The 12,726-nt window shown below is 43.8% G+C and overlaps 2 protein-coding genes across 3 annotated transcripts in view; one reads left to right on the forward strand and one right to left on the reverse strand.

The window, feature by feature from the left end:
- Positions 1-409: 409 nt before the first annotated feature.
- On the reverse strand, positions 410-3,228 carry gstt2 (glutathione S-transferase theta 2). Its single transcript, XM_070904631.1, has 5 exons — positions 3,038-3,228; positions 2,432-2,519; positions 2,133-2,283; positions 1,425-1,601; positions 410-1,219 (listed from the first exon to the last, which is right to left on the reverse strand). Exons 1-5 carry the CDS (start codon positions 3,159-3,161, stop codon positions 1,073-1,075), a joined length of 687 nt encoding a protein of 228 aa, XP_070760732.1. The 5' UTR covers positions 3,162-3,228; the 3' UTR covers positions 410-1,072.
- A 6,051-nt stretch (positions 3,229-9,279) lies between these two features.
- The window catches only part of LOC139284039 (WD repeat-containing protein 5-like), a 13,477-nt gene continuing 10,030 nt past the window's right edge, over positions 9,280-12,726 (forward strand). For both annotated transcript variants that reach the window (XM_070904191.1, XM_070904192.1), the window contains exons 1-3: positions 9,280-9,522; positions 11,470-11,578; positions 12,582-12,655. In XM_070904191.1, the coding sequence (XP_070760292.1) occupies positions 9,448-9,522; positions 11,470-11,578; positions 12,582-12,655 (258 nt within the window). In that variant the 5' untranslated portion in view covers positions 9,280-9,447. The remainder of the gene's footprint in view (positions 9,523-11,469; positions 11,579-12,581; positions 12,656-12,726) is intronic.

A 12,726-nucleotide genomic window follows, 5' to 3' on the forward strand; every position in this document is an offset into this window, starting at 1 on the left:
ACGTCAGCTCAGACTTGTTGTGGTGGATCATTTGACCGTTAAAATGGTTAAATCGCCACTAAAGAACACACAAAATAGTAAACGACATATGAAGACTGATTTTACAATTTGATGTTTCACATAGAGACGGGGACTCTGACAACAGTCACGCAGAGATAGAGGACAGGGAGAAGACTTATCCCAGCAGCCTACCTCCACTGAGTCAGACTTAGTTCTAAATTATGCCACATTTCTACTCTTGAATGGGAGCACCGGTACTGTACAATTTCCCCCCTGGGGATCAATAAAGTATTTCTGATTCTGATAGATCTGGACTGATGAGAACTGCGGGGGGCTCTGACAGCACGTTGTCATGGCGACCATGAGGCAGATAAACAGATGAGTAAATAAACAAACAAAGACTTGAATGTGAAAATAAAATCTCAAAACTTTATTTGTCTTCTTTATACAAAGATGATTTTACTGTTAAAGTGCTTTGAAATCTGATTATGATTCAATCTGATTATAAACTGCTGATCTGAGACCCGCTGACAACTTCATTAAAACATCACAATCAGATGCTTCACTGTAGATCAACATTTAGAAACAGTTCTGGGGTCAGCTCCAGAGCAGCTGATCAGAGTTACATCATCAACAGAGCTCCTATACTATGATCACCACGGCAACAGATAGATAAAGAGCAGAGCCTCCATTTTAATCTGTAGATTTACGTGCAGGAGCCGAGCCCTGAGGTCCAGTCTAAACACTGATCATCATGTTGTAACATGAAAATATCTTGTTATAACAATAAACTCTAAACGGAGCTGCTTTTCTGTTTGTTGCCTGGCAGCAGTGTGCTTCTGTAGACTGCACACAAGTCTCTTATTACGTTTCAGATTATTGATTAGAAGTTTAATAAAACAGAAATAACTCCACAGGACGGCTGAGACTAAAACAACCAGACACACCTGTCGTCTTCATCATCATCATCATCAACTGTAACAAAGTGTTTTGAACCTCATTACGTTATCTCTGGACACTGGATGTCAGTCAGGCTGTAGGTGTCTCTAGGCCCCGCCCCTCTGTGGTGATGTCACAGCTTGGCTTTGCGGCGGTCTCTCACAGCGTACAGGACGGCGTGAGCTCGGTTGAATGATTCACCGACGGCCGACTGAACTCTGCTCCTCCAACGCTGCAGCTGAGGACGCTGCTGCAGAACGTCTCTGTCCCCCCCCAGAGGCTGCAGAGAGACACATTGAGCATGCTCAGAACCAACAACCAATCACCAAACCCCTTCCTCAACATGCGGAGACATACAAACACAGATGTACCTGCTGGAACCGGTCACAGCAGGTGCAGCAGTGTTTGTAGCAACCGTAACTAAGGGGGGCGGGGCTTAGTGAACAGTCAGCAGATCAATATGTAAACCAATCAGAGCCTCTGACCTGCATGAGCTCACAGACGGCCAGCAGGTCGGCCACGGTGATGTCATCACCGCAGAGGAAAGGCTGTCTGCGAAGAAACATGGACTCCAGTTTATCCAGAGTGTCATCGAGCTCAGAGAGAGCACGAATCAAACGCACCTCGTCCGCCTGAGAGCCAGACTGAGCCGGGAGGAGCACCTGAGACAGGTGGGGGGCAGAGAGAGGGAGAGACAGGTGGGGACAGAGAGCGAAAGAGAGGTCGGGACAGAGAGAGAGAGACAGGTGGGGACAGAGAGAGAGACAGAAGGAAAAAGAGAGAGACAGGCAGGGGACAGTGAGAGAGAGAGACAGGTGGGGACAGAGAGGAAAAGAAACAGGCGGGGACAGAGAGAGAGACAGGTGGGGACAGAGAGAGAGAGAGAGGCAGGTGGGGACAAAGAGAGAGGGAGACAGGGGACACAGAGAGAGAGAGACAGGTGGGGGCAGAGAAACAGGTGGGGACAAAGAGAGAGGGGGAGACAGAGGACACAGAGAGAGACAGGTGGGGGCAGAGAGACAGGTGGGGAGAGAGAGAGAGACAATTTGTGTGTTCGTAATACATTTCCTGTATCTATATCGTTGTGAGGACCAGTTTGAGTTTTACTGTTGAGGTCTGAATCAGGGTCCTCATGAGTATACAAGTACAAATTGTGTGTGTGTGTGTGTGTGTGTGTGTGTGTGTGTGTGTACCTCCAGTATAAAGACTTTAGCAGCGTGTGGTCGTGTGTTGCTGTGATGCCAGGCGGTGTATTCGTCTACTTTGGCTCGTCTCTCTGGTTGCCGTGGATACCAGTGCTCCGGGACTTCGTACTTGGTGGCCAGGTACTTCAGGATGGCATCACTACAACACACACACACACACACATACATACAGAGGATTTTAACACATGGGTCTGACTGCTTGTGTCACTTCCTGTTGATGTGATGTCACTGTGTACACAGTTTTATTTTTACTGATAGAGTGTGTGTGTGTGTGTGTGTGTGCGTACCTCTCTGTGAGGACGAAGCCGTTGTCCACCATGACAGGAACTTTCTGCATGGGGTTCAACTTCGTGAAGTCTGGAGTCCTCTGCTCTCCTGCACACACGAGAGAAGTGTAAAGAAAAGGTCAAACCAAAGAAGCATTCAGAAATCCCGCAGTTTAATGTTCCCTGCATGTTGGTGAGCATACTGATCTGATTAGCAAAATGGTTCTGACATAAATTACATTTCCACATTAAATTTCTTACTTCACCTACTTAAACACCGCGAGGACGCTGCTTGTAGATTTATTTACATGCCGAATTCCTGAGAAGAACATACTGACTTGTTCCATGTATCTAATTTACATTTCAAGGGCAGAGATTTGCAAATCTCAAAAGGAAACCCACAAACTGTCAGACTGTGAATGGAGTTTGGTTTTACACGACGAGCGCTCTGATCTGGGTCAAAGTTCTCCAGGGCAGAGGTCACGACCAACGAAGCTACTGGAAGTAGAAAAACTCAGAGACTTTAAACGACTTACCGGCTGCTAACTGACCACAGTACTGACAGTCAGTTAACTAGTTACCCAGTCAGTCAGCGTTAGTTAGCCTTGTAGCCAGTTAGCTGCTCACCTTTCCTCAGAGCCACGGTGCGGACTGTGTGCGGGATTTTGGTGCAGTTGAGCAGGATGTGCACCGCTCGGCAGGGCTGCGACAGAAGGTCCAAATACACCTCCACCAACCGGCGCGTTGCCATGGTGACTGAACTCGTTTTTAACGGCTAAAAACGGTGAAATGATGAGACAACCAGCTCTCCTTCTTCATCTGTGTCTGTTGACGGCTGCAGCTGCGCCCCCTGCTGTAGACTCCGGTCCGACTCATGGATGTATAATCTTATGACACATCCATGGTCTGACTCCGGTTTCAGTCTGTCAGTATGAAGAAGTAAGAATAATGGAAAGGGTTTCATTTTTTGTCCAAAAATAAATCAGTTAATAAAGATTTAAATAATTAGTAAATGTTGGTGATGTAGCTGCAGATTCATTACTAAACCGGTAACACTTGTCGTCCATGTCAGAGCATTAAAACACACTTAAAAATATTCATAATGCTTTATAAAGCATGTGATAATGATTTATAAGGCTGGTCACTCACACATAACTTACACGACGGCTCATAGTGTATTATGATTCTTATAGTTGTAATACATTAGACACGCTGAGGCAGGCAGATATAATACCTGACAAGCTGGTTATAAATGGTCATTGTTTGGTCTCTGTTGTCTTGTCAGAAATCAGCATTCTAAAGGCATCTACAGGTGAACTAATGACCACGCTGTCCCTGTCAACACCACCATTACCCCCAGGTGTCAGGCTCCATTCACTTCCATTCATTTTGGAAATATACCATATATATTATAAACAAACTGCTGTGAAGATTTCAACATAGCAGACAATCAAAGGTCTGAGTCAAAGGGACGCGTTTGTTTTGGTATTTGAAGTGTCTTTACAGATTTATGACCTTTGATAAATAAAAGCAGCGTTCCTTTTTTGTCAGAGTGGAATTGCAAAATTTCAAAAACAAAAGCAAAAAAGTTGTAAAGGCTTAATTACCACCAGGCATGTAAAATGAGAGGACTGGAAGGCTGGCAGAAAAGTGCTGATAAATTAAATGCAAAAGTAATCTGTAAATATAATTAGTGAATGTCTTTCAGTGTCCATAGCGTCATGATGTATGATTTGCTTTCAGAGCCGGTGGCCCAAACAGGACATGAGAGTTAGCTAGTTTTGACTATCTTATATACAGTTAGCTAGTTTGATTTTATATATATATATATATATATATATATATATATATATATACATGAGGGGTCAAGAGATGATGATGATGGGAGAGAAAAGTAGAAAAAACAAACAAAGATACACAAATCTGTTTTCAGTTTTTGGACTTTTTGAAATGAAATCATGTGAGACGTTTAGAGGAAACTGATACGTTTATAGTTCAGCCTGCAGATTTCTGTCTCGTCTTTATTTGATTGAAGGACACTCAGTTGGATCCATGTGAACTGTAGTTTCTGTAAATCGTTTTAAATGCAGCAGATCAGTAATCATATTAACTGAGAACTTTTTCTCGAATCGTTACCTTCTTTTTTTTTCAAATACAATTTTATTTGGTTTTTACAAAACCACGGAGAAAAAGCGGGGGAAAAAGAGGGCTCATGAATATTAGAAGATCATCAGAGTCGTGATGGATTTCTCTTTTGTTTCAAAGTCTCATCTGACTCTGGTGCATGCTGGGTATTCTTAGACACCATTTACATTCAAGAGTATGTAAAATAAAAACATGACTGCGGTCCAAATGATATTTTTCATTAAAGTCTGACATGAATCGGAAGCGAATCCAACATTCATTCAATAAATGTAGAATCGTTTCTGTATTAATGACTCGCAAATAATTTAATAATAATTACCGCCTTATTTGAGCTGTCGTAGTTTATATTTTCAGGTTATTGTAACCTGGTTAGTTAACCTGGTTAGTTACATTCATGTAAACACAGTGAGTGAGTCTATGAGACCAGAGTCATGTGCTGTGAGAGCAAAGTAACCCTGAGTCGTGTCTGCAGGCTCTACCAATCAGACGGCGGTGTTCAGGTTGAGGATGGAGAGCGAGCAGTTGGCGTTCAGTCTGTCTCTCATCATGTCGTCCTCTCAGCTGCTCCTCTGCTGTCTCACTGCTCTGTCTCTCATCTGTCTGCAAGGTAAGACAGGTACATTCAAATACACCGCACTTTACCTGCTTTAATGACAACCTCTTTTATATTTATTTATATTTATTATATTATATTTATTATTTGATTCCCTGATGTCGTCTTTAAAATGTCAGAAATATTAACAGATTTAGTTTCCATAAGAATAATTCTGTACATTGGTTGATCAGCTGATCAGCTGATATGTAATAAACTTTATTTCATGTTTAAAGTGATGCTGATCTCGATGATGTCATATTTGATTGACAATTAAAGGACGTGTGTCAGCTGTTTACAGACGTTCTGTCAGTCTACAGTTGAATATCAATGATCAATAATAATGTCGGTCAGATTGACTCTGTTCTGCAGTCAGACTCTAACTCTGTTGCTTCATGGTGTTTATTTTTAATTTGTGACTTGCAGCTGTTCTCAGTCTAAATGTTAATGTGATTCAGTGTTAGCATGAACGGCTAACAGAGCTTCAGGCTGCAGAGCGTTGACCTCTGACCTTTACAGAGCTGTTTGACACTAAAGGTCACGTTCTGCTTTATATTAACTACTTCATGTGTCATGTGGTCAGACCATCGACCATTTATTATTTTGACCATTTATCTAGTTATATATGTTTTAAGTGTTTCTATGTTTGTCAGACTGACGCATGTATGAAAAATATCCAAACAGAAGTAGATATAGACTCGTAACTTCAGTATTTCTTATTTTTAATTAAACCAAAAACAAGTTGACAGACAGCTGCAAGTCCTGCAGAGTAACAAGAAGAAACAAATACAAAATGAAGTCGTACAAAGACAGAAAGGTCCCATGTTTTATTAAGTGGCTCGTCCTTCAAGAACAAAAGCCTCCGTCAGCATCCAGAGTTCCAGGGTGGATCTGATCCACTGTGCTCTGACAGGATGTTCAGATGTCCTCTGTAATAAGAAACAGGCACTCAGGGCGACGAGAAGAGTTAGCAAGGCAAAGGTACAGTTTATAGAGATACAATGCAAGTATGTCACATCTTCAGTTTTACATTTAGAGCAGAACTTTGACAATTAAATTCATTTTGTTACGTTTCACTGGGAGAATATGAAGCATGTGGTATTTTAAATTGGCTTCATTGGTGACCTCAGTATTTCTAAAATGCTGAGCTGTGCATAAACTGTAAATTAAGATATCTCAAACCAGTTTCCACACAGTAAACCAGGGGCCTTCAGGGCCCCTCGGGGTCTGGAGCCTCAGGGCAGTTGGTGAATCCAGTTTTGGTGGAAAGGATTAAAGCGTCACAGCAGTTCCAAATGTGGAGGACTGAAAACCATTTACCTTAACAACCTTCAAAACCTAATGGAAAATCATCATCATCATCATCTTTATGCTGAACTTTACACAAAGGGCTTTCAGTTTGAAAGTCCTGTAGTATGTTTCAAATTAAAAGCTTGCTCTGGTCGTTCACAACAGACACAGAGAAGAAACATGAACTGATTTGTGTGTGTGTGTGTGTGTGTGTGTGTGTGTGTGTGTGTGTGTCAGGTGGTTGTCTCCAGTGTTTTGGTTGTAATGTTAGTGGTGGGCGTGGCAAGGGGCGGGGCTACGTGGAGCTGGGCTGCAGCCAACCAGAAGTTATAAACTGCAGTCGAACAGAGAGAGGATTCAAACTGCGATTCTGCATCACCACGTACAGCAGTCAGTACCTGTCTGTCTGTCTGTCTGTCTGTCTCTAAATACTACAATACCCATGAGCCTCTGCTGCTGTTGCTGAGAACAAAACTGAATTAATCAAAAAGATCACATCGAAAAGATTAGTGCACGTGCAGCCTGTTACAGTCGCTCCTGTTTGTTTTCTTATTTTTTGTACAATTTCCCCCCGGGGATCAATAAAGTATTTCTGATTCTGATTCTGAAGATAAAATAATCCTTTATTAATCCCTCAGTGGGGAAATTTGCATTGTTCCAGCAGCATACAGGATAGTGCAATAGCAGAGACATAAATAATAAACAATAAATAGTTATAAAAAAGCTACTAAAACTAAAAAAACAACTATAATTTACAAATTCACAGAACGAAATAAAGAAAGGTAAAGGAATTATACTGTATTGCACATGGAGATGTAGATATTCCACCATTTGTTATACATTCAGAAATATGTGGATTGTCCATTTCAGTGTGATCCAGACTGATCCAACTGATCCAGAATCAGAAAGTGAAGCTCTGTGATTGGCTGTTTGTTAGTGAAATGCACCCTGGGAGTCGTAGTTGACTTCTCTCCTTCAGTCTTTATGTCTACAGGCTTCTTGTAGCTTTTTATCAAAGAAGAAGATATTTTCTAACACAGTTCATCTTTTCTTTCCTGTTGATCACAAAGTGTCAGCAGAGGAACACGACCAACATGAACTGTTACTGCAGGAAGCTCAAATAAATCTTTGCACTTCACTGCTTATTATTGTTATTATTAGGAATGAGGTTCGACAGCATTTAATCAGATGTTTTCAGGTCGTTTGTTTGTTGGAATGAAGACATCTCGTAGTTCAAATAATCTGTCCTGTTTTTTTTGAACCACAGAGACTCTTTCAGCTGAGACTGAGTCTCTGTGACATGCACAAACCCCGTCCTGACTCATGAAGAGCAGGTCGGGGTTCGATCCCCGGATACCCCTGTTGAAGGGTGCTTGAGCAAGACCCAGAACCCTAAGTTGCTCCCGATAGAGGCCAGCACCTTGCATGGCGCTTGGTCGCCATCGGTATGTGAATGTGTGTGTGAAGCACTTTGAGAACCGTGAAGGTTGAAAAAAGGTTTTTTGTCAATAGATTTGATGAAGCACTTGTTGGCCGTAGAACTGAATGAATCCAGCTATTTTACCAACTATCACAACCATCCCTAATTATTATCACCCCCCTCTCTGTATCTGTAGAGTCTCTGGACCTGGTCTTGTCTCGGGGTTGTGCGACATCTCGTCACTGTCAGCAGACAGAGCTTCCTGGAGTCTCGGTCGCTTGCTGTGATTGGTCGCTGTGTAATGGTGGCTGGCGATGGACGGGGTCAGTCGCTGCTGTCATGATCAGCTTCATCACCAGCTGCTGATTTCCAGGGACTCACAGCACACTGAGAACTGGTCAGTACTGGACCACAGACTGAAGGTAGAACACTGAGCATGTGCAGCAGATGTTTGTTATTCAGGGTTTTTATTCCCAGTTTATTATTTTTGTTCTGAGTTTGACTGATCCTGGATTCATGAAGATGACACTGTTGAGGGTTTAACGTTTATTTTCACATTCGTCTGCTGAAGGAGGAAAGTTTCACCTTAAATCTCGGCTTAACACCGGGAAGTTTGGGCCAATCAGGGTCCAGTATGAAACTAGTGTGATGTGGAAACTTGAAGCCTCCAGGTCACAAACACTGAGGATGGACTTTACAGTGAAGAAGGAGTTCAGGAGGATGTTTACAAATTGGAAACTACAAATCAGCGTTGGGGGTTAAGACGCCAACAATGAACCACCACGTCCCCGGGGACCTTTGTTGTTCATCTCTCTCAGCTATTATGGTATAATAGTAACAACAACAACAATAATAACTGAGATGGGTTGGCATGACGTCCTTGTGATTGGTTGTTGCAGCTTGTGGTTCAGGTATAAACATGTTGTTGGTTCATATTTTGAGTTTGATGCTGATAATGTAAAAGTTGTTTTTCTAATAAACTTCATTCTGACAGTTTGACATCTTTCTTTCTTCTGCATGATTTTATTTTCCAGTTTAAAGGAAGACAAACTAGGGACATCACATTAAAATGGATCAATACAGAATTTCCCTTTTAAACTGACCTTAGTGTTCGACTCTCCTGTCGTTATGTCCTCATTGACTGTTTTTCTATTTAAGTCGTTTTATGTACAGTCTATAATTTCCTCAGTAAAAACAACCCGCGCTCTACCTACATTTATGTAATTTAATTGTTTGACCTTCTTCACTCGCCGTACAACTTTGTATCACGCATGCTTAGTAGCAGCTACGTGCTCTCCAGCACATTCAGGTTCTGTAGCTAACTTTAGCTAACAGGCTATTTTCCGTCTGCTGCTGTAACGGTTCAATACAGCACCGAGTCTGTCTCTATTCAGACCAGGTCCAGACCTGGTTGAGGTCATTAATACGGTACCGGTTCTGACCCGGACCTGCGCTGACAGCAGAGGGTACAGTTACTGCTGTTAGCATCGGCAGCTAGCTTTAGCTCCACTCCAGCAGCAGAGAATCAAAACACAGCCAACAGAAGCTAGCCGAAGCTAACGCTGGCTAGCAGCCTGAGAGCTGAACAACATGGCGACAGAGGAGAAGAAACCAGAGACAGAAAACATCAAACAGCCGTCATCCTCCTCAGGATCCGGCAGTAAGGTGAGTCAGCCGGACTAACGGTGGTCCGGACACCGGGACAGCTGGTCCGGTTAGCCCGTCAGCCGGTGAGCGGAGAGTTAGCTATCAGTTATCTCTTCTATGGCTGAAAACAGACTGACGAGTGTGTTTATGTGTAACCTTCTGCTCCATCTATATTCTGTTCCAGCTGCCAGTAGTGATTATGTTATTAATTAATCACGTGTCTTATCACTTTAGTTTCCTTCTGGTTTTGGTTGTTTCAGTTTTCACCGAACTTCCTGATGTTTACACAAGTTTAAAGGGGAGGGCTCTGTCACATACTAAAGAAGCACAAGGGGACACCACACCCCCATCAAAGACCGAGTCTCAGTTAAGCACTTCCCGATATGCAGTACAGCATCAGAAACACTTAGACCCAAACAAATATTCAGACCAGTACAAACTAATTCAAAGAACCCAACAGATTAGCAGTAGCAAAAACAACATATAACTTGTGTTTGTGTTGGGGGGGGGGGGGGGGGGCAGTGCAAGACTTTGGCCGTGTTCGTCAGGTTGACTGCAGAGGGGAAGGAACTGTTTTTGTGGCGGGAGGTTTTGGTCCTGATGGACCGCAGCCTCCTGCCAGAGGGGAGGGGGTCAAACAGATAGTGTCCGGGGTGGGAGGGGTCGGCAGCGATCTTCCCTGCTCTCCTCAGGGTCCTGGAGGAGTACAGGTCCTGAAGAGATGGGAGGTTGCAGCCGATCACCCTCTCTGCAGAGCGGATGATACGCTGCAGTCTGCGTCTGTCCTTGGTGGAGGCAGCAGCGTACCAGACGGTGATGGAGGAGGTGAGGATGGACTCTATGATGGCAGTGTAGAAGTGAACCAGCATTGTTTGTGGCAGGTTAAACTTCATCAGCTGCCTCAGGAAGTACATCCTCTGTTGGGCTTTCTTGATGAGGGAGCTGATGTTCAGCTCCCACCGGAGGTCCTAGCTGATGATGGAGCCCAGGAAACGGAGGGACTCCACAGTGTCCACTGGAGAGTCACACAGGGTGATGGGGGCGGGTGGGGCTGCGCTCTTCCTAAAATCTACAACCATCTCCACTGTCTTTGAAGCGTTACCTCCAGGTTGTTGCTGTTGCACCAGGTCACCAGATGGTCAATCTCCCACCTGTAGGCAGACTCATCCTCACCAGAGATGAGTCCGATGAGGGTGGTGTCGTCCGCGAACTTCAGGAGCTTGACAGACTGGTGGCTGGAGGTGCAGCTGTTGGTGTAGAGGGAGAAGAGTAGGGGAGAAAGAACGCAGCCTTGAGGGGAGCCGGTGCTGATCGTCCGCGAGTCTGAGACGTGTTTCCCCAGCTTCACGTGCTGCTTCCTGTCAGACAGGAAATCTGTGATCCACCTGCAGGTGGGGTCAGGCACGTTGAGCTGGGAGAGCTTGTCCTGAAGAAGAGCCTGGACGATCGTGTTGAAGCTAGAGCTGAAGTCCACGAACAGGATCCTGGCGTAGGATCCTGCGGAGTCCAGGTGCTGGAGGATGAAGTGTATAAGTTGACGGCGTCGTCTACAGACCTGTTGGCTCTGTAGGCGAACTGCAGGGGGTCCAGCAGAGGGTCAGTGATGGATTTGAGGTGGGACAAGACCAGGCGTTCAAATGATTTCATGACCACAGAGGTCAGGGCGACGGGTCTGTAGTCATTTAATCCTGTGGGCCCTGTTAACAGTGAAACAGGGTTTTCCTCTTCACACTGGACATTAACACAACTCTTCATCACGTGACTCCAAAGGCAAAATCCACAGTCCGAGTTTATCTGAAGTGAATCTGAGTCAGACACATCGCGTGGAGTTTGTGGAGATTGGAAACCTTTGTTACTAAGAACTGTGAGGATGTCCAGGTGAAGCTGATGTCAGTTTGTCTGTCTGCTGTAATTCTCAGGTGATAATCAGGTGTGTCACTGCTAACTTTCTGTGTGTGTTTCCAGACTAATCCGGTCAAACCAAACTACGCAGTGAAGTTCACGCTGGCCGGACACACGAAGGCCGTCTCTTCTGTCAAGTTCAGCCCCAATGGAGAGTGGCTTGCCAGCTCCTGTAAGGACCACACACACACACACACACACACACACGTGTCAGCAGAAACTGGTGGAGTTTATAACAGATTCATCAGCAGATCCGTGTCTGCTACCTTTATAACAACATGGATTCTGTTTTCACATAAAAAAGAAAGAAAATAAGTGACATCATTTATTGGACGATAAATGTTCATGACTAGAGACACAAATCAATAAAAAACACAACAAAATAACAGAAATACAAAACAAACAGCAAAATATTTGTATTGTTTTATCATAAAAATGAACTCAAGGTCCACTTACTGAATTATTCTTCATGGCAGCTGAGCCGTCTCCGTCTGCTGCTGAAGAATGGAAAGCGTTTCACAGCAAACAGGAAATCCGGTTTTGTTTAACACCTGAGCCAGCAGGAAGTACAGCTGCTCCAGTACAGCTGCTCAGTGTCCAACTGGTCACACTGGGTGGTTGAACTGGGCGGCTCATCTACTCCGATTAAATTCAAGTTTTGATGCAGGTGTCAGAACAGCAAAATGAAGAAATATGAGAACAATAAAAGTCAGATTGTGTAATGAATGCATAATAGAAACTAATATAAATATTAGTGTATTTGGTAATATACAAATACACAAAAACCAATATATACAGCCGACAGGAGACATGGACACACTGGCTACCATCTTACACCTCCATCAGATTGATCTGCTCGCCTGAAGTTTATATGAATCCTTCAGTTTGTGTGAGGTCAACTTTGATTTACTGTCAGCATTACTTTGTAATCACTGTGGAGGTGAAGCACATCCGTAAAAACTTTCATTCTTACTCAAGTTGAAACATTTTCTTCTCGTCTGAACTTTCTGTCTGAACTCACAGCTGAGATCGTCTTCTCGGTGGTACGTTCAAGAACACTCTGACATCTGAAAACTGTCAACTGTGTGTTGCATGAACAGAAAAACGAGTATTGATGAGTCACTTGGTCCATGATGCTGTGAGGTTGCAGTAACCATGGTAACGTCTCTGTGCAGCTGCTGATAAGCTGATAAAGATTTGGGGAGCGTTTGACGGAAAGTTTGAGAAATCCATCGTTGGACACAAGCTGGTAAGACGCCTCAGTCCTGATCCTGCTCTGAACCCAGTCTGGATTCAGACTGGTTCTGGTTCTGACTCTGT

The sequence above is a fragment of the Enoplosus armatus genome, chromosome 4 (genome assembly GCF_043641665.1).
Source record: "Enoplosus armatus isolate fEnoArm2 chromosome 4, fEnoArm2.hap1, whole genome shotgun sequence".
Classification (NCBI taxonomy): domain Eukaryota; kingdom Metazoa; phylum Chordata; class Actinopteri; order Centrarchiformes; family Enoplosidae; genus Enoplosus; species Enoplosus armatus.

Coding starts and splice junctions, on each gene's coding strand:
- gstt2 (XM_070904631.1), bottom strand. CDS start 3,161: ATGGCAACGCGCCGGTTGGTGGAGGTGTATTTGGACCTTCTGTCGCAG. Junction 1,602..2,132: donor CTAAAGTCTTTATACTGGAG/GTACACACACAC, acceptor CACCTGTCTCAG/GTGCTCCTCCCGGCTCAGTC. Junction 1,220..1,424: donor CCGTCTGTGAGCTCATGCAG/GTCAGAGGCTCT, acceptor GTCTCTCTGCAG/CCTCTGGGGGGGGACAGAGA.